Genomic DNA, 18,792 nt, shown 5'->3' with positions numbered 1-18,792 from the left:
TGTGGCAAGTCCACTTTTTTTACTGTTTTACCCTTCATCACATCCGTGCCGATCCACCAATACGGTGTCGGTCACACCATTCCGTTACTTATAAAATAATAAATAAATAAATTACACCGTTCCCACCAAGCCGATTCCTCAAACCATGTTTGAGTTCCTTATATGTAAGTTAATCGTATTTTACGGTATTATTCACATATAATATTCTAACTTTTCGTATTTTATATATTTTACCATATACAACGGCTAGCTAGCGGGCCAGAACAAGCAAGGATTAGCACATCCGCTGGGCACGTTTCTAAAGTCCTATAAAACAATACCCAGATGTGATTAAGTAGGGACTTTTGAAAAAGTATATAAAATATAGGGAAGAAGGCTAAAGGTGTCAATTCGGTATCGATATTGAAACTATACCAAAGGAGATTCGATATGATTTTGGTAGCTTTTTTAATTAATACAACACAATATTGGTATTGAAGACAAAAGCGTTCGATGTACTGAATACAGAAATCGTACCAAATTTTGTATTGAAATATTGAAATTCTATCAAATACTATACTGAAACACTAAATTACTGACTATATATACATAAAACACAATATATATATATGGTAAAAGTATTCTACCATAACCATATTCGTACCAAATGACAATGGTCTAAAATATAAACCATATGAGAAGCATACTAGACTTAAACCATACCATACCGAATTTTCTCAGTACAATACAATTTTGGTATCTACTTTTGGTATATTGTACCATACAAAAACTGTATTGAATACCAAAAACCCTACTAGCTGATACCCTTATAGAGGGTCGGAGTGGACGATGGAGCAATGCCCCTAGAGAGGGACTGTCTCACTAGCCAAGAGGATACCCAAGAAATGACATTTTGTAATTGCCAAATTCTAACCCACAACCTCTCTCCCTGAGGATGGGATTCCCTTTGGTCTCTACCTGCAAAACAGATAATGTCTCTGAAATCAAAACTGGGAATACCGATCAGTGTTCTCTATGAAATCCCATTCCTTTGCTATGTTCAATACTGATAACTACACTTTCGCCGCCATTGAGAATTCCTTTTAGTGTCACCGTATTCGAAACTGGAGTTCAAATTATATTGGAATTAGGTATCTCCACTTGAGTCCTTCTTTTAATTTCTCTATTTTTTAATTGTGTAGACAGTCGACGTGATATTCTTCCTTTTCTTAACATCTCCCCAATGAATCTCTATTCCTTCGCTTGATTTATGAGTTCCCAAGTCTTCAGATTTTAGGTGAGTGTCAGGGTTTTATGTTGATTAATTGGATGGAGCCTCTCCTGATGAGCATGGAAAAAATCTAGAGCTTGCATTTGCCTTTACTGTCTTTCTTTCCCGATTGGGTTTCACCTTCATCTAGAGACAAATCTTGACTCATATTGCTTTAATCGACAAGCAGCAGTGGTAGGCAGAGATAGTAATATAAAATGGTGAGTAGTGATAGGTAGTGGCAAGGGCCGGCAGTGGTGTAGCCAAGAGAAGAAAAGAAAAGGAAAGAAACACAATTAAAAAAAAAATTTGATTTCATGCCATTTGGTTGGGAGGGTAAAGAAAAGAAAATTAAAATTAAATATTAAAACTAAACTATTTACATCTTTTCTTTTCTTATCTTTAGAAAAAAAAAAGAACTATTTACATCTAAGCCCTCGCAACAATTACATCTCCCTATTTTATTATTGAGAAAAAGAAGCTTAAAAGGCAACGTGATTCCTATGTTCAAACACAATGGGCCTGCAAAACCTGTCATTCACCTCTTTGTCTCTCCCTAATATGTTGTTTTTTATATTTTTTTATTATTTTTTCTATTCTATCCTTTTGTTACCAAACAATGGTTTTTTTTTTCTCTTCTTTTTCCTTTCTTTTCTTTTTTAGATTAGTTTTTTCTTTCTTTTCTTTTAGGGTTAATTACTTGGACAACCCTTGTACAATGGCCTGATTGCTTGACACCCCAAAAGTTTGAAAAGTTTACTTGAAGCTCCATGAAACATGACGGCGTTAGTTTGTTGTTAATGATTAAATGAAAATATCATTTTATCCCTATGAGTTATTCAACTGAAACTTGTGAAGTTAAAATGACCAGCTTACCCTTTAAATGCATTATTGTGTGTGAAGGGATTCCCATGTCAACCATCATTGATCTCAATTCCTTTACAATATCGTATCAGAAATTAGTGCATATTCAGCTCTAAGGTTTTACATGTTAGAGTTGATTTGGGAGAGATGATCCTTCTCATACTTCTTCCTCTTGTACCGTATTGTATTAGAAATCATATTAACTAGTTATTAAGGTTTCTTTAGCTTGGTTGAATCACAAACAACAGTGAGGAGAATCGATCTCCTAGTTTTTGTCGCTCTTCCTTTCCAGTTCATTTCCATCTATAATTTCCCAAATCTAAGAGAGAGTCAAAAGCATGTGTGTGCAGGACATAGACGAGTTATCCTTTCCGCAAATAAAAAACCGTGAAGCATCAAAACCCCTAATTATTACAAATCGAAATAGGATTTTCTCTATTTCTAATAGAGCCAAATGCATACACCTGAACTTGGCTTTAATTCCAACATGTGTAACATAGAATGTCTATTACAAAAAAAAAAAAAAAAAAAAAAAAAAAAAAAAACCCAAACAATACAAAGACGAATCTTATCTTCAAGAACAGTAACCTTGATACAGGCACAGATAAAAAAAATAAAGAGAGATTAGGGGTGGAGATAGGGAGAGAAAAATAGGGAAAATAATGAGGTTTGGTTAATTAGGAGGCAACCAGCCTCTTGGCTTTTACGGAAGAAGCCTGACCTCCTTTCTCTCAAGAGCAAAAATGTAGGAACCGATTTTTCCAAATCTCCTTGCTTCATATTCATCAAATAAATACACGTATAATTGTGTTTATCACAATTACCTACTTCCCACTCTTATAACTCCTCCCACAATTTTTAATTACTAATTAAATAATTTCCACTACTAATAAACTACATATAATTGACCACTAACTTCACAACTTTTAAATAATAAACCATAAAGTGCCCATTTAGCCACATAAGGAACTTGTACCATGTAAACCTCTCAACCATGTAGCTAATTTATCTAGGCTCATATCATTCTCTCTCCCGGGAATTGTCTTTATTATCAAGGACCACCAAGATCCCAAATCTTAGTGTAGGCTTTGTCACACCCCGTTCTCACAAAACGGGACCGGTGATCGAGTTTACTCCTGTTAACCCAAAACCTGCCAGGATCATTTGATGCAGTAACCACAACACAGCATACACACAACTAAAGAAAGTAAAATCTATATTTCAGTAGAATTCTTGTATATAGATACATGTAAATAGCCCAATACTCTTGATACCCAAATTGTGCCACTTAGTATATTTATATGTGGCTCTGTAGGCGTGATATATATACAAGAAATACAATTTAAATATCCAAAGCACAAAAGGGGTAATATAACAAAGAATAAAAAAGAATCCCAGGACGGGTATCACTGTTGACGTCCTGTAACACATATCTCACACTGTCACTTAGCACTGTACCCGAGATCTTCAGGGACCCACTAGTCCTCCGCTGGAAATTTTATAGTAGCTCCTCAGCCAGATAAACTACAAGATTATCTAAAAATTGTGTGCATATGGGATGAGCTCACTAGCCCAGTAAGTGAAAACAAAGACTAAGCAAGCATTCGTAATACAAATGAACTTATATACATGCAAAGTCCATTTTTACTATCCTAAATTATCTAAGCAACATTTCTAAGTCATAGGTTATGTGCTACTCACAATCACAGTGCGCGTATGCCCTTGGTATGGGTCACGAACCCCATCCCGCAATACGCCCATAGGATTGTTGAAAAAAGCCAGTAGTGGATACCCAAATAAGTAAATTCCTGTTCCTTAGTGACATTAAAGTAAATTGAGCCTTTCCCTACAATAAAGTAAATGCAGTACGATTGGCCCTTTGATTATATCACCGAAGTTGTCGACTGTCCTAGTGATCAGTTGGGCATACTTCTAATCGCCACCGTTGGTACACAGCCTCAAGCTTCCCCCAGTGATATACCCAACACCTAAACCCCTACTGCGAAGGTCATAGCATAGGAAAATGTCATTCCTAATCGCATACTTATATATAAAATAGTACGATTGCATAGTGCCACCGTGTCCCATTCCACGGCCACCAATGCATTCATTTTCAAGTCGACTACGGCATCTAATCTAGCAATGCATCATATTTAATAATTGAAATCGTCCATCTCATAATTCATAGTAAGAATTAAGCATTTAATAATCAAAGTTATAATGTAACAAATCATAAACGAGTTTCATAATGCACAAGACAATGCATGCAAATGACATTCGTGGATGGCTAGTTTATACACAGTAATAAAAATGATGACATGGCTAATCCATAACAATAATAGAATGATACAAAAACACTCCAAAAATAAAGTCAATTTCCTCTCCTCACTTACCTAGATATGTATACTATTCACCCTTGGTACGAGAGAGATCCGACGTGCGGTGACGCGAGTTTTGAGTAAAACCTATCATAAAAAAGTTGAGTTTAATATATCCCTACTTTAGGACCATATCCAACGAAGTACGATGATCTCAACGCGTTTAAAATCACTATAGGAGGTGGCTCCACAAATTTGGGCCCTATCGGAGCCTAATAGGCCTCACTGGTAGGTTAATTGACAGGCACTGGCCCTCCGATCATTGCCCGCCGGTTAGGCTAGGGCTCTGCCAGGACCCACGGCCCAGGTTGCCCACCGGTCCTTGCCCACCAATCGGGCCAGAAACCTAACCAGGATAGGCGGGCTCTGAATTTGTGGGTCTAATCACTTTCCAGGGCACCCACTAGTCAGAATCAAGATTCTGCTGTTCACTTTCATCCTTCATCCCACCTTGGGGAAACCACAAGGTGTCGATTAGACCGCATTTTTCACACATCTAAGGTCTCATATTGTGATTCTAACCTAAATCTAGGGTTGATTCAAAGTTTTAAGCACCGATCTTACCTCTTTGCTCAAGAACACTTTCAAAACTCCAAATCTCTTCTTCAACTCAAGAAATCATCAAATGCACTCCAAATCTTGTAGGTCTTCCATTAAACCTTCAAAATCAACATGTAGGTTTTTCATTAAACCTTAGATTCATCTTCTCAAGTGAGATTAACCAGATCTGAAGGATTTCTACTCAAATCAAAAGGTTTCATTTAGGGTTTCTTGAGGATTCTAGAAGTATAGCCTTTACTCACCTCAAATCGTAGATCTCAAAACAATGATCACTTTTTCGGCACCGAAATGGAAAGATCTAACCTTGGCAACACACAGAGAGCATTTCTTCTTCTTCTTCCCTTTTTCTTCATTTCTTTTCTCTCTCTTCTTTTCTCTTCTCACCCACATTGTGAAACATTAAATGAGGGAAAAGAAGGGTAATATTTTCTATTTATACCTGAGACAAAATATCTAATGACCAGATTGGTAGGTCAGGTCAGTGGGTCCGATCCACCTATGACCACCCACCAGTCGGTCAAAACTTAGCCAAATAATTGGGATTTTGATGGGAATCGAATCCAGACACGTATTTCACTCCCGGTATATGATTTATAATACGTACTCGTCATAAAATATGGCTACATACCTCTATTGTCCGTACATGGCCTTGTGATACGTGCAAGTGCACAACTTGGGCACGCAGACTTCATTAGGCACTAGTTCAGACTCATCTAGCCAACCCGAGTTTAGAGTCACTCTTGCCATCATATTCCATAAGATACCCGCCTCAACTCATTTGGGTTTAGATCCTGCACGACCAAACCGAATCAACAGGATAAATAAACCGGGTTTAGAAAGTAGGGTATCATAGGCTTCTTCAGGCATCTAAAATAAGGAAGTTGATTCTCACAAGCTTGGCAAGAACCTGACAAAATCGAAAACCTTCAGATCATAGCTCCAATCGAGCAATATGTTTGAGCATTTCAAGTCACCATTGAAGCGAAGAACATCAAACCTTGGTATGAAGAACTATTCTGATTTGTTCTGCCGAATATTCTTTTATGTTCCCGGATCGTACAACATGAATTGGGATTGAAGCCATAGACTTATACCTTCTTCTTGCTCAGTTTGGGCTAAACAATAATTGATCTTCTTGAATAGCTCGTTGATCCTCTCCATCATTTGGTGCTGCATAATGATGATTTGTTATTGCTTGATGATGAGAGAACCTATAATATATTCAGGCTTCTCCACCCATCGACCCATGCTGGCTCTAATACCATATGATATTGACACATATAAATAGAATAAAAAAAAATTAAGAGAGAAATTAGGGGTGGAGATAGAGATAGAAAATAGGGAAAATGATAGGGTTTGGCTAATTAGGAGGTAGCCGGCCTCTTGGCTTTACAGAGGAAGCCTGATCTCCGTTCTCTCAAGAGATAAAATGCGATCAGCTTTGCTCCGCCTAAGTGCGCTAGTGGGCACACCAATTTATCAAAGTCTACTTTCTTACTTCACATTACCATATAAATACAAGTACAATTGTGGTTATCACTCATCACAACTACCCCACTTCCTAGTTCCCACTCTTATAACTCCTGCCATAATATTTGATAACTAAATAAATACTTCTCACTACTAATATAACCGACAACTTCACAACGTAAATAATAAACCATAAAGTGTCCATTTAGCCACCTATGCAACTTGTTCCATGTAAACCTCTCAACTATGTAGCTAGTTTGTCTAGGCACTTATCAAACCCTAGTAAACAAATTAACAAAACCTTCAAATAGAGACGAGTAACTTCCAAACTCACTAAATCCCTTCAATTCCGAACTAAAAAAAATATCTGATCTTTTAAAATAAAAATCCTACACTTTAAATTACAAATTCAATCTTGTTAAACTACAAAAACCCTGAAACCCACCTTCCTGCAAATCCAGAATACTGCAATCACTCTTTAAAGAGGCATATCATAGTAGCTTAGTAAAGAATCTCGGCCTCTATGTTTCAAACGTCATCCATTCCTTCTAGCCTTGTTTGTTGTATTCTTGGGAAGTGGCAATTAGTGTAGAAATAATTGTATGCAGAATATTTCATCGTATGAAAGAGAACGGCTGCAGGTCCTCTTTCTACTGGAAAGTTGGATTGTCTCAGGTAGCTAGAGAGTTGCAGGTCTTGTTTCCACCAGCGAGTTGGATTGAACTTGCCTTTAAGGGTCAATTCACTACCCTTAAAGGGGTAATTTGGGGATTTAGGAGTTTTCCAATAGATGACATCATCATTAAACCGTGATTATAAAAATCTTAAAATATAGGAGTGGTTCAAATAAACTTTTTAAAATTTTGGGATGTCAAACATTCTGGCCATAGTAGAGGGGTGTCCAAGTAATTAACCTTTATTTTATTATCAATCAAATATAGCGTGAATAAAAAGTAGTCATAAAATGACTTTGTTTCACACAAAAACGAGGACAATTTTTTTCTTTTGGTAAAAAAATGAAAAAAAATGAAATTTAGGTTGGAAGTTACAGCTCTATCTAGCCAGACCATGTTTTAACTTTTAATGTTTATTTTGTTCTTTTTTTTTTTTCTTATTCTTATTGGCCGTTTCTACAGGAATCTTACACCGCCATGGATGACTTTTGCACCCCGCCTTCTTTCTTTTTTTTTTTGATAGAATTTTGCACCCCACCTTCATAGAATAACAATGTTGCCCACCTATACAAGAAGTTATCCACTAGGTTGATGGTCACCTTGCTCGTCTTCAACACCATTGAAAGCCCAGATGAGGTCATTTCAAAACCTTGGAGAACAAAATGATTTCATCTTTGATTTTTTCGAAGAATTTGTTTTAAAACATTTCTGAGAAAATATCCCAGGACTTAGAAAATCTTCCATACTTTTATAGCAACCTCATAGACCCCTATTTGCAATTGAAATCCCAACTTCTCGCCAAAGTCATCCATGCCCAGTTGATAAAAATTGGCTTCAATAGACATACTTTTCTAGGCAATTGCTTTATGGATCTCTACTCTAAGTTGGACACTCTTAATGATGCTCTGCAAGTATTTGACGACATTCCCAACAAGAATTCTTTCACATGAAACATTTTGCTGATGGTCTTCGTCAAATTTGGGCATCTTGATAATGCAGAATATGTGTTTTATAATATGCCCAAAAGAGATGTTGTCAGCTGGAATTCAATGATTTCGGGTTATGTTTCCAAAGGTCTAGTGGAAAGTCCACTGGGTGTTTTCTCAGAAATGCAAAGAGGAGTTGTGGAACCAACTCCATTCACATTCTCTATTGTGATGTCTTGTGTATGGTCTTCTCAGCAAGCTAAGGAAATCCATGGGAACATCATTCAGAGTGGCTTGTGTTTATCAAATATATTGCTCAGTAATACTTTGATCAATATATATGGGAGGCTTAGTCTAGTTGAATATGCTTTTGGTGTGTTTCTAATGATGAAGGAATTAGATGTTATTTCTTAAAATTCTTTGATTTTGGGGTGTGATAAGTCTGGCTTTGGAGACTTAGCATTTGATCAGTTCTATTTGATGCTTTCGAATGGGTATTCTCCTGATCACTCCACAATGTCACTGGTGATATCCATTTGTTCCAACTTGGGTTGTTTGGTGAAGGGTAGGAAAGTTTTTGCACTATGTATCAAGATGAGGTCTCTTTCTAATTCTATAGTTTTAAGTGCCACTATTGACTTGTTTTCCAAATGCAACAAGGTGGATGATTCAGTTCGGCTCTTTACTGAGGTGCATAGATGGAATTCAAAAGTTTGCAATATGATGATTTTTGGTTATGCAAGACATGGGCTTGTTGAGGAAGCTCTTCAGCTATTTGTGCTGACCTTGAGAGAGGATGTTAGACCAACAGAGTTCACTCTCAGCACTATTCTAAGCTCTGCTTCATTCCTTTTTCTAGCATAACTGGGGACTTAAATTCATGCTTTGGTTCTTAAAATTGGGTTGGAGTTTGACACAATTGTCGCTTATTCACTTATGGACATGTATGCCAAATCGGGATTAGTTGACTCTGGCATGAAAATATTTTTGAATATGGGTATTAGAGACTTGGTGTCTTGGAATACTATGTTAATGGGTTTTGCTCAAAATGGACGTGGAGTTGAAGCCCTAACTCTTTTTGAGGAACTAATAATGAGTGGCCTATCACCAGACCGAATAACTTTAGCCGGGATTCTATTGGCTTGCAGCAATGGGGGATTTTGTGATGAAGGGATGCGTATTTTTTCATCTATGTTGGACAAGTATAGAGTTATTCCCCTAGTTGAGCATTATGCTTGTATGGTAGAGATGATGTGCCGGGCAGGTAAACTCACAAAGGCAATGGAGATGATAGAAACAATGCCTCATGAGCCTAGTGCTTTAGTTTGGGGATTACTTCTACGTGCTTGTGGGATTCATGGAGACATAACAGTCATGGAAAGAGTTGCAGAAAAGATGCTGGAGTTAGAACTTCAATCCTCTCTACCTTACTTGGTTTTGGCTTGGATATATGGAATTAGGGGCAGATGGGAGAGTGTAGCTCGAGTGAGGAAAGCCATGAAAGATAGAGGTGTTAAGAAGGCGAGGGGATGTAGTTGGATTGAAATTAAGAACCATGTATTTGTTTGCAATGCAAACCATATGTTGCATTGTGAAAGTAAACACATTCATGCAATACTGGCATTAATGTTCCAAGATATAAGCATTGAGGGGTGTGTCCCTCGAGAACATGATGAAGTGACTAAGGATGGATGGGATGAGTAAACCACTGAAGTCTACCGGACATACATGATTATCAATACTCCATCTATGGTTTACTTTCTAATGCAAGATAACTGGTACACTAGGGTGAAAACTTATGTGTCATTATGTTGTGGTAGATCCAAGCTTGACAAGTTACTTTTGGCTCAATCCATTGCTATGTGGACGTTCACAGTATTTTCATTAGTTGCATTGCAGTGGACTTTATGAGTTTTACTTTGGTTCAAACAAACCTAATTTACCTGGTTCGATAATTAGAGAGGAAGTGTTGAAATTTGAACCATGTGTTGGCTCTTTTATTTTTGATTTGGGATCACAACACGGCACTAGTATTCCTTTGAGTCAAGATTGTCCATGTGCCGTGGATCCGACAAAGTGCTCTTTAACAAGAGGGAGACCTAATCAATCTCGTATAAGGTCAGTCGTAAAGAATTTCACTAATAGAAGGGCTTGCCATTGCCTGAGTTGCAATGGTACAGGACATAATGTGGCGACATTTTGTAGGGTGAGGTCATTATGTCTTTCTTCTTTCAATATTATTGTTAATTAATTGTATCAGTTTTTCAATTTCTTTTTTGATACTAATATTGAAAAAAAAAAAAAAATTTAGAGGCGCGCTTGGTCCAATGGTATGGTACAAATATTGCGATTGGTGGTCAAGCAATTGAAACGACCTCTCGACATTCTTGGGTAAGACTGCGTAGTTCTTGCCCCAGACCTTGCACATGCAGGAGCCTTGTGCACTGAGTACACCCTTTATTGAAGAAAAAAATACTCCTCACAATCTGTTAGGTTAATGCATCTACTGTGGAGACAAAAACCCAGTGGCTCAATCAACTGATGCAAATCGATTTGAACAATAATACTTTGTTTTCACATAACATTTTCTCATAATTATGTTGACATGCTGTATCAGCAATTTGCTTCATGTAGTGTTTTTCTGCTACAGACTTTTACATGTATTATATTTGGGACTGGTTCATGTTGGACACCCTTTATTGAATGCACTAGCTTGTAGTGTTGTGGATATTTGTTCTTCTTTCTCATTCCTATTTACCATCCAATTTTAGATTGTGGAGTTCATTGCAGTTTTATAGAGGACAGGCAATGAAGTTGCTGAGAAAGAGTTGGTTTACTCTGGTGCCATCCAAAGAATTTTAGATCTATTCTTTCAGTGTGTTCTGCTCAATTTTTTGTGAGTTTGGTTGAAAGATGCATGATACTCTACTTTGGTTTATGTGCTCTATTGTTAATGGATGTAGGTACCTGTTCAATAACTCACTGCATCATCATACAACAAGAATTAACTCAGCCTTATCACTGCATCATCATGTTGACAGTATTATGTTGTCATGCTTGGAAAGAAAGAATATTACCATAATTGATTTATTTTGAGATTGTAATTTGATTATAAATTTTATCCAAGCAGATTGACTTCCCATTCTTTCTGGTGATTCAAATAAAGCAGCCGAATGTGATAGTGGGATTCCTTTTAGCTTATTTGTATGCATAAGTCGTTGCATTCATGTAAATCTTTCTTTTTTCTGCACCAACTGTTAGAGCATTATTTGTATACACCAACAGTTAGAGCATTGACATCATTTAAGATGCTTAGAGTTCCTCACAATTGGTTATAATCTAAGTGATGCCTTTATGGTTTAATCAATGAGTAAAAAACCACAACTCCGGAACAAAAATATTCCTTGCACAGAAGACCGTCAGTGTCACAAGGTCAGCCACAGAACAAGGAATAAAAGCCCACTGCTATTGTTTTGAAGGAAACATCCACAGACAACAATCCATGAGTCCGTTTAAGAACTTACATCTAAATTAGATTTAACCATTTGAAACATGTACGACAGTCACTATGCCATGGAAGACCATGAATAACAATTTTATTAAGTTTTTTGAGTCAAACCACCTTGTTTCTCGGTTTGTCCATTTTGGTTCTTTATGAATTTTTATGAGGCCTTGCAATCTTATGGATATCAACATCAAGATTACATGAATATGAGAATTTAAAGCTTAAACTAATAAAGATCTTTATGAACGACTTCTACTTGATACATCTTGAAAATTTTCAATCTTTCATCTCATGAAAGACTGCAACTTCTCCACAGCAGTCCGTCAACAAAAGTTTTTATTATTCAAAACATGTCATCTCTTTCATCAATAGTTCCAACTTAATGACTTGGGTTTCATCATTCTCTCAATGCATCAACAAACAAATGTCATACAAGGTTTTCAAATCCAAAACACAGAATCAATATAGAACATTTTCATGTTCAACAACATTCAACAACTGGCAGAGACAATTGATCACCCACCATCGCAACATAAGATGGTCTGCCAAAATGACTCTTAAAAACCATGACTGCACATGAGGATCAGAAACACTATCAAGATTAGGCTATTAGACTTTTTGAAAACAAGTCTATCATACATGATTGCTTTTCAATTGTAGAATTCTTCTCCATAGATTCTTGCAGGTTTGGGACACCATTTGGATATTGGCTTGACCCCAACTGACAACATAAAGAGAAACCCTAGCAACGCAGCTCAACCTTGACATCTTGGACACACCTTAGCGAGCTAAACTAGAATAGTGTTCTAAAATACACGAAGTAGTGAAAATATGTGTAGGATGCCATTTTATGTAATTTGATGCAACCAAAAGAGATCTAAAAAAAAAAAAAAAAAAAACAGAAAAATTACTTTTGTTAATATGCATTTCATTTTTGTTTCTATTCTTTTGTAGTGGGAGAAATATTTTTTTCTCCAATTTTACCATGCAGGTTTTTTTGGTGTTAAAATATTTTATATGGGAAAGGGTTTTTTGAACCTAAGGTGTGCCCTGCACATAGACGCATTTCATTTTTTATGAGAAAATATCACTCCCCTCCCCTATACTTAGTTATAATATCACTTTCTCCCTAACTAGTTTGAAAAATATCACTCCCCTTCCCTAAATTTGAAAAATTCTATCTATTGCCCTGTCTATGTGAAAAGACTATTAAGTGATGACATCATTAGTACTTCAGGCTTTTTTATATCCAAACTATTTTTTAGCCGATTATAGTTTGGTTTCAATTTGTACTGCAGTTCGATTTGGTTTTGAGGTTGCAATATTCCACACCAAATCGGCCCATTATGGCTTTGATTTAGTTTGGTCTGGACTATTTTTGACTCGATCCAGCCAATTTATCGGTTCAATTTAGGTTTTGACATCCCTCCTAAGTCCAAACTAAGGATTTGCCTTTCCCATTTTATATTAACAGAAACACAAAAAAATTATTTCTGACTCAGTTTTTTTTTTTTTTTTTGGTAGAAATTCTGACTCAGTAATACCTGGCCCAAAATCCAATTGTAGTAAGATTCCCATTTTGCAATTTGAAGTAGTTTTGAACATTTAAAGAGCAGCTCAGATCCGAAGAAACTTGTGTGGCAGATTTGACACTTCATCAGCTGAAGATGGATCACACAAAAATCCACTATAGACGTTATCGTCTCCCGTGATTTTATTCTATAGTAGTAGAGTAGAGACTAGACTCTGGAGAGTGACCCCTCTTTTATTTATTTCTTCTCTTTTATCCTTTCAAAACTCGACAAACAACAGTTGCAATGGTTACTGCGGCAGTAGTTGGATCAGTTACAGGTCTCTCGTTTCCTCCTCAGATCTTCGGCAGCGATGGCTCTTCTAATCCTACAATACCCACTTCCATAAACCCATCTCTGTTTCCTAATTTCTTCAGAAATTCTCTCCTCAAAAGACCCTCTTGCGCTCTTAGAGTTTCAGTCTCTAGCGGACCTAAAACGGAAGGAGTTGAGCAAGCCCAAGATTCTCCTGCTACGACTGACTCCGTTCGACAAGCTCGGGTGCGTTCAATTCTCAAATTATTTGCTCAATTCTCAGTAGTTACTCCTAAAATTCAAAATCTTTGTTTGTTCTATCCAAATTGTTTGGTATCCATGTGTTTGGGTATGTAAGTAATCAATAATTGTGAAGAATTTTAGTTTTGGTTTTGGTTTTTCACAACTCCATATTTTCATATCCCATTGTTCAGGTTGAGTTGTATGATTGGAATTCTAATCTATTTGGTGCTTTCTTCTGTTCTTACTACATAGTATCGACTAATAGTTTCTGTGAAGAAGTAGAGGTCTGCTGATTGGAAGGCAGCAAGAACTTATAAAGAAAGTGGATTCATCTACGACGGTAGGATTGAAGGTTTTAATGGCGGAGGTTTGCTGGTGCGATTTTATTCACTTTTGGGCTTTGTACCTTATCCACACTTGAGTCCCTCTCGTGCTTGTAAAGGTATTAGATTTCTTAATTATGGTTCTATTAAAGCGTCTTGGATTATATCTGTCCATTAGAATGAGTAATAATTCCTAGAAACTTTGAAGTATTAGAATTTGGAAAAGGATTCATTTTCTAAACTTGTTGCAGGTCGAAGAGCCATACCTAGATCTGCCAAATGCAAACATCACCTAATTAGTAGATTGAATTATCAGCCGAATAATGAAAAGTGGGCGTACCCAGTGCACAAGGCTCCCACCACTGTGGGGTCTAGGGAGGGTCATAATGTACCCAGCCTTACCCCCCGATTTGCGGAGAGTCTGTTAATCAGCTGAATACTTTGTTACTATTATCCTATTACTTCTTAGTAACGTTCTATTTTTTAATAATTACCTCCAATTTTACATTTGGTAGACAATAAAATTTTAGAAGGATAAGTACCAATTCGATAATGGAAGCTTTTATAAATTGGTTGCAGGCTAGGTCTATTCTAACTTAATGGGGTTGGCTACATGGATCCAAACAAAATGAAGTAGGGAAAACTGAGGTCTAAGCAAAAAAGAGGAATGAAGAGATGAGAAAAGAGGAAAGGAAAATGAGATGAGAAATGAAAAATGAAAAAAGACGAATGAAAGATGAAAAATATAAAATGAAAACTAGAAATGCCTTTTAATTTCTTGTAAAATATAAGGTGGGTGGGAAGCGGTTTGATAGAAGTAGAATGCTTTTATTTAATTATAGTTAATGGGTTGTTGTTGGCTGTTGAAATTTGCTTTATTTTCCATATTCGACTTAATTGTCAAACCTATTGTAACATATTGGTGTTGCTATTTTAATGCAGAACCAGAGAAGAACATTCAACTGATAGCAAAAGGTTTAGTTGGTTCGCGTATTTCTGTAAAGGTACTCAAATGCCTGGTTCAAGTATGTTGAAGTGCTTTAATTGTTCATTCATAACCAAGCCGACTCAGTTGGCATTTGATGTAATGATGTCTAATTTTGATAGTTTTCCTAAATATTATCCAACATCGGTAGAATACAGATCTCCCTTTTAGTTATATATATTTTTTCTTTTGGAACTTGAGGGAACTTTTATTTTAGCCAACAGGCTGAGCTGAGAAAAAAAATAGAGAAAAGGAAAAACCATCCATACCTCTGAGCTGTCTAGGCTGACATCAGCTCTGGTAGTGGGGAAGCCAGAAGTGACTTTCATGGAAGATAAAAACAATGAGAGTGATGCAGGAGATAGACCTGTATCTTAAAATGGTAATGGTGTCAATGCCAATCCACACCAAGAAGAGAGATGAACCAGCCCTTTGCAAGTTGAGAGGTGGACCAGTCCATCAGAAAGGCCAAGAGCCACATCAGCAGCCCCAATTGATAGTACGCTATGGAGATATTGTTGCAATTACTTTCCTATTTTTGTGGGACCGATTTTGGAGTATTTGATTTTCCTTTCCTATATTACTGGAAATCCAATATAGGAGTATTGCGGCTTTAGATGGTGGGGGAAGATAAGATCTCAAATTGTTGACTTGAAGTAATTCCCAAGTTTGGGACGAGAGCAAGCCAATTTTTTGGAATATGGAAAAGCCCTTTTAAGATGAGGCTTGATTCATGTAAACTGGATTTTAGGGAGGGCTGATTATGAGATTTCTCATTTTTTTTCCGTAACTATATATTAGGAATTTGTTTGTTGATTGGAATGTCAAGGATATAGAGTATCAATCAAGGAGCTTGCCACCTCACCCTAGGTCACGATTTTGGAGAAGATCTAGCCACTTAAACGATTTTGACGACCAGCCTCACATTGGGATGAATTTGAAGAGAGAAGGAGAGGCATGGTTTTAACTTTTAATGAGACTCCCCTTGGACGAGTTTTAGAAACTCAACTATGCCTAAACTGAATTCTGCACACACCCTGGATTCGGCTCCTCTCCAATTCTTAATCGCCAATTTCTCTGTGCGTGAGACACCTGTACATTTTAAAATTCCAACAGTTGTGGAAGTATTTTGGAATTTAAACCCATTTTAACCCCTCAAATGCCTCAAACTTCTACAACCATTGGATTTTGAAAATGTACATGTGTCATGCGCACAGAGAGAATTGGACAAGAATTGAGCGATTAAGAATTGGAGAGGAGCCGGATCCCACCCACCCCTTCCTTAGTTTGGTTTTTTTAATTTTGGTATTTCTTAGTTGTCAACGAGCCTAGCTTAAATTTGCATTTACTTTGATATTTAATTTAATTTTATTCGATGTAATCTTACCTGTATGATTAAAGTAGATTGGCAGAGGATTAGGATTTTATTTTCTTATTAATTGTAAGAGCTATGCTCATTCAATAGTGAACAATGGAGAATTAAATTTGCTCTCAGCAGACACTCTTCGTGTATAAACTTGAAACCACAGAGAGTTTCACTACAGTCTGGTGGTACTGTAGCTTTCCCCTTACGCTTTCTTTATTTCTTGGGTTTGTGTTACACGGTTACATACCTGGTAGAGTGTGTTCTTGACTCCCCCGATCCGTAGCTTCCAACAAGGCTGCATTAGAGAGAGTGGGCTATGGGCTTTCCATAACGTTGTATGTTTGTTTTCACTCTTAGAACTGGATGAACAATGAGCTTTCTGGTCCAACTGGATTTAGTATCCTATGGCAAACAGCTTCTAAAGCAATTTTATAGAATGTCCAATGGATGGAAATTGATTCCATATATTAATTAAGTTTAGTTCTTGAAACTCTAATAATACTTATACATAGTGGTTGATAAAATAATTCCACTTGTATCATTTTATCCATCTGGTCAGATTAATTGTTAAATAGTAGTGAAAATGTGGACCCTTTTAAAAGGATTTTATCTATATCTAAACAATACTGTTAACATTAATTTTATTAACTGAGTACCTCTATTTCATGATGTGTGCTTTTTTCTTGATATTTTAGGTAATACAAGCAGATGAGGAGAACAGAAAGTTGATATTCTCAGAAAAGGAAGTGTTATGGTCAAAGTTTTCTCCAAATGTAAAAGTAGGGGATATTTTTGAGGCAAGGGTGGGTTCTATTGAAGATTATGGTGCCTTCGTTCACCTTCTTTTCCCTGATGGTATTAATAATCATCTGTACAGATTTTCCTTCCCTTATTTTGTTTTATAGGAACAGGTTTCTATCAAAGAGAAAAGTCACTAGAATCCTGTAATTGTTATGCAGGTTATTATCATCTCACTGGACTTGTACATGTGTCAGAGGTTTCATGGGATTTGGTTCAAGATGTGAGAGATATCATAAATGTAGGTGATAACATAAAAGTCAAAGTTATCCAAATAGATAGGTAAGTTTTTTCCGGTCTCCTGCATAAGATGTTCCTGGTAGTAAAGACTTCATTTGTTAACAGAAAAGTCTACATGAAATAAAGTAGGGGACATGTTTCAAATATAAGTAGGGGAAGTATCACTCTACTTTATTTTGCAGTCTTTGGGCTTAAAAAAGTGATCCCCACTGTAAAACCTTACATCTTTACTGTCTCTCTCTCTTTCGCCCTCTTTTTTATTTTTTGAAAAATGATATTTAATTCAAATGGTTATGCGTTCTTTCAACTTTGATGTAGAGAAAAGTCTAGAGTTACTTTATCGATCAAGCAGTTGGAGGATGATCCTCTATTAGAGACATTGGATAAAGTAATTCCTCAGGTGTGTTCTGAATGTTAGCTCATAGGTACCTTGACAAATTTGTATGTAATCTTGCTTCATCTAAAAGAAAAATAAGTTCCAGTATCTAATGAAACATTAAAACTCTCAGGATGGTCCATCTGAGTCTGACAATTCAGGCATTTCTGGCAATTTGAAAATTGAACCTTTACCTGGTCTTGATATTATCTGTGGAGAGCTACTTCAAGAAGATGGGTATGACTTCTTTATTGCTTGCTCCTGATAAGTGTGATTTTCATTTTTATGGTGCATTAATCCTACTTGAAGCAGATTTAGGAATATCTTAAACCATTAGCCCTGCTTTAAGCTAGAAAAGTTCTGCCATATTCTAATATTCTAGTTGACTACTTATGGATTACCATATATTAACATTTTTTTTTTCATTGCTTAGTTTTAATGTCACATGGAAGAAATGTGAAGGATCCAGTCTGGTCACAGTCCTTGATATCTCTGGTTGAAATTAGAGAAAAGAGCTTGTTTTCTGCAAATGTCTTCAATTACTTAGAAGAGCATGACTGATTCCAAGAGATGACAACATATACATCAGCCATACAACCCTAGTTTTAATTTGAATCGCAAACCTAACTTAAAAGTAAAGGGTTCTTATACAACAACAAACTCTTATCCGAAATTAATGGGGTCGGCTACATGGATCCATACAAATAAAGGGTTCTTATAACCCCACTTAAACACATCTTACAGGGGCAGTCTTGTCCAGAAAAGAAATAAAAGAAGAAACAGGGGCCAGGATGCACTGCAGCATGTGAACAGTATTGTGAACAATAATTTAGATGGATTGTCCCCTGAAGATTCTCCCCTTTTTTCAGACCTTGACTCCCTGAACTGTATTGTCCACACCAATACTAAAGCATACTTTGTTGAATGGGGTAATGACTTGTGTCTAACATGACACTTTGCCCTCTTTATTTATAATAATGGAAAGAGAGATCTAGAGTATTACTAACG

The 18,792-nt window shown here is 36.5% G+C and overlaps 1 protein-coding gene and 1 pseudogene across 1 annotated transcript; both read left to right on the top strand.

The window, feature by feature from the left end:
- The first annotated feature begins 7,787 nt into the window (after positions 1 to 7,787).
- LOC122089777 lies at positions 7,788 to 9,826 on the top strand (annotated as a pseudogene).
- A 3,436-nt stretch (positions 9,827 to 13,262) lies between these two features.
- On the top strand, positions 13,263 to 18,064 carry LOC122088735 (30S ribosomal protein S1-like). Its single transcript, XM_042658056.1, has 7 exons — positions 13,263 to 13,699; positions 13,979 to 14,138; positions 14,962 to 15,023; positions 17,066 to 17,225; positions 17,330 to 17,450; positions 17,727 to 17,808; positions 17,918 to 18,064. The coding sequence occupies exons 1-7, from the start codon at positions 13,445 to 13,447 to the stop codon at positions 18,047 to 18,049; spliced, it is 972 nt and encodes a 323-aa protein (XP_042513990.1). The 5' UTR covers positions 13,263 to 13,444; the 3' UTR covers positions 18,050 to 18,064.
- Positions 18,065 to 18,792: the final 728 nt, after the last annotated feature.

Source organism: Macadamia integrifolia, chromosome 9, assembly GCF_013358625.1.
Source record: "Macadamia integrifolia cultivar HAES 741 chromosome 9, SCU_Mint_v3, whole genome shotgun sequence".
Lineage (NCBI taxonomy): Eukaryota > Viridiplantae > Streptophyta > Magnoliopsida > Proteales > Proteaceae > Macadamia > Macadamia integrifolia.
The sequence above is the reverse complement of the archived record's forward strand: the minus strand, read 5'-3'. Positions and strand labels throughout refer to the sequence as shown.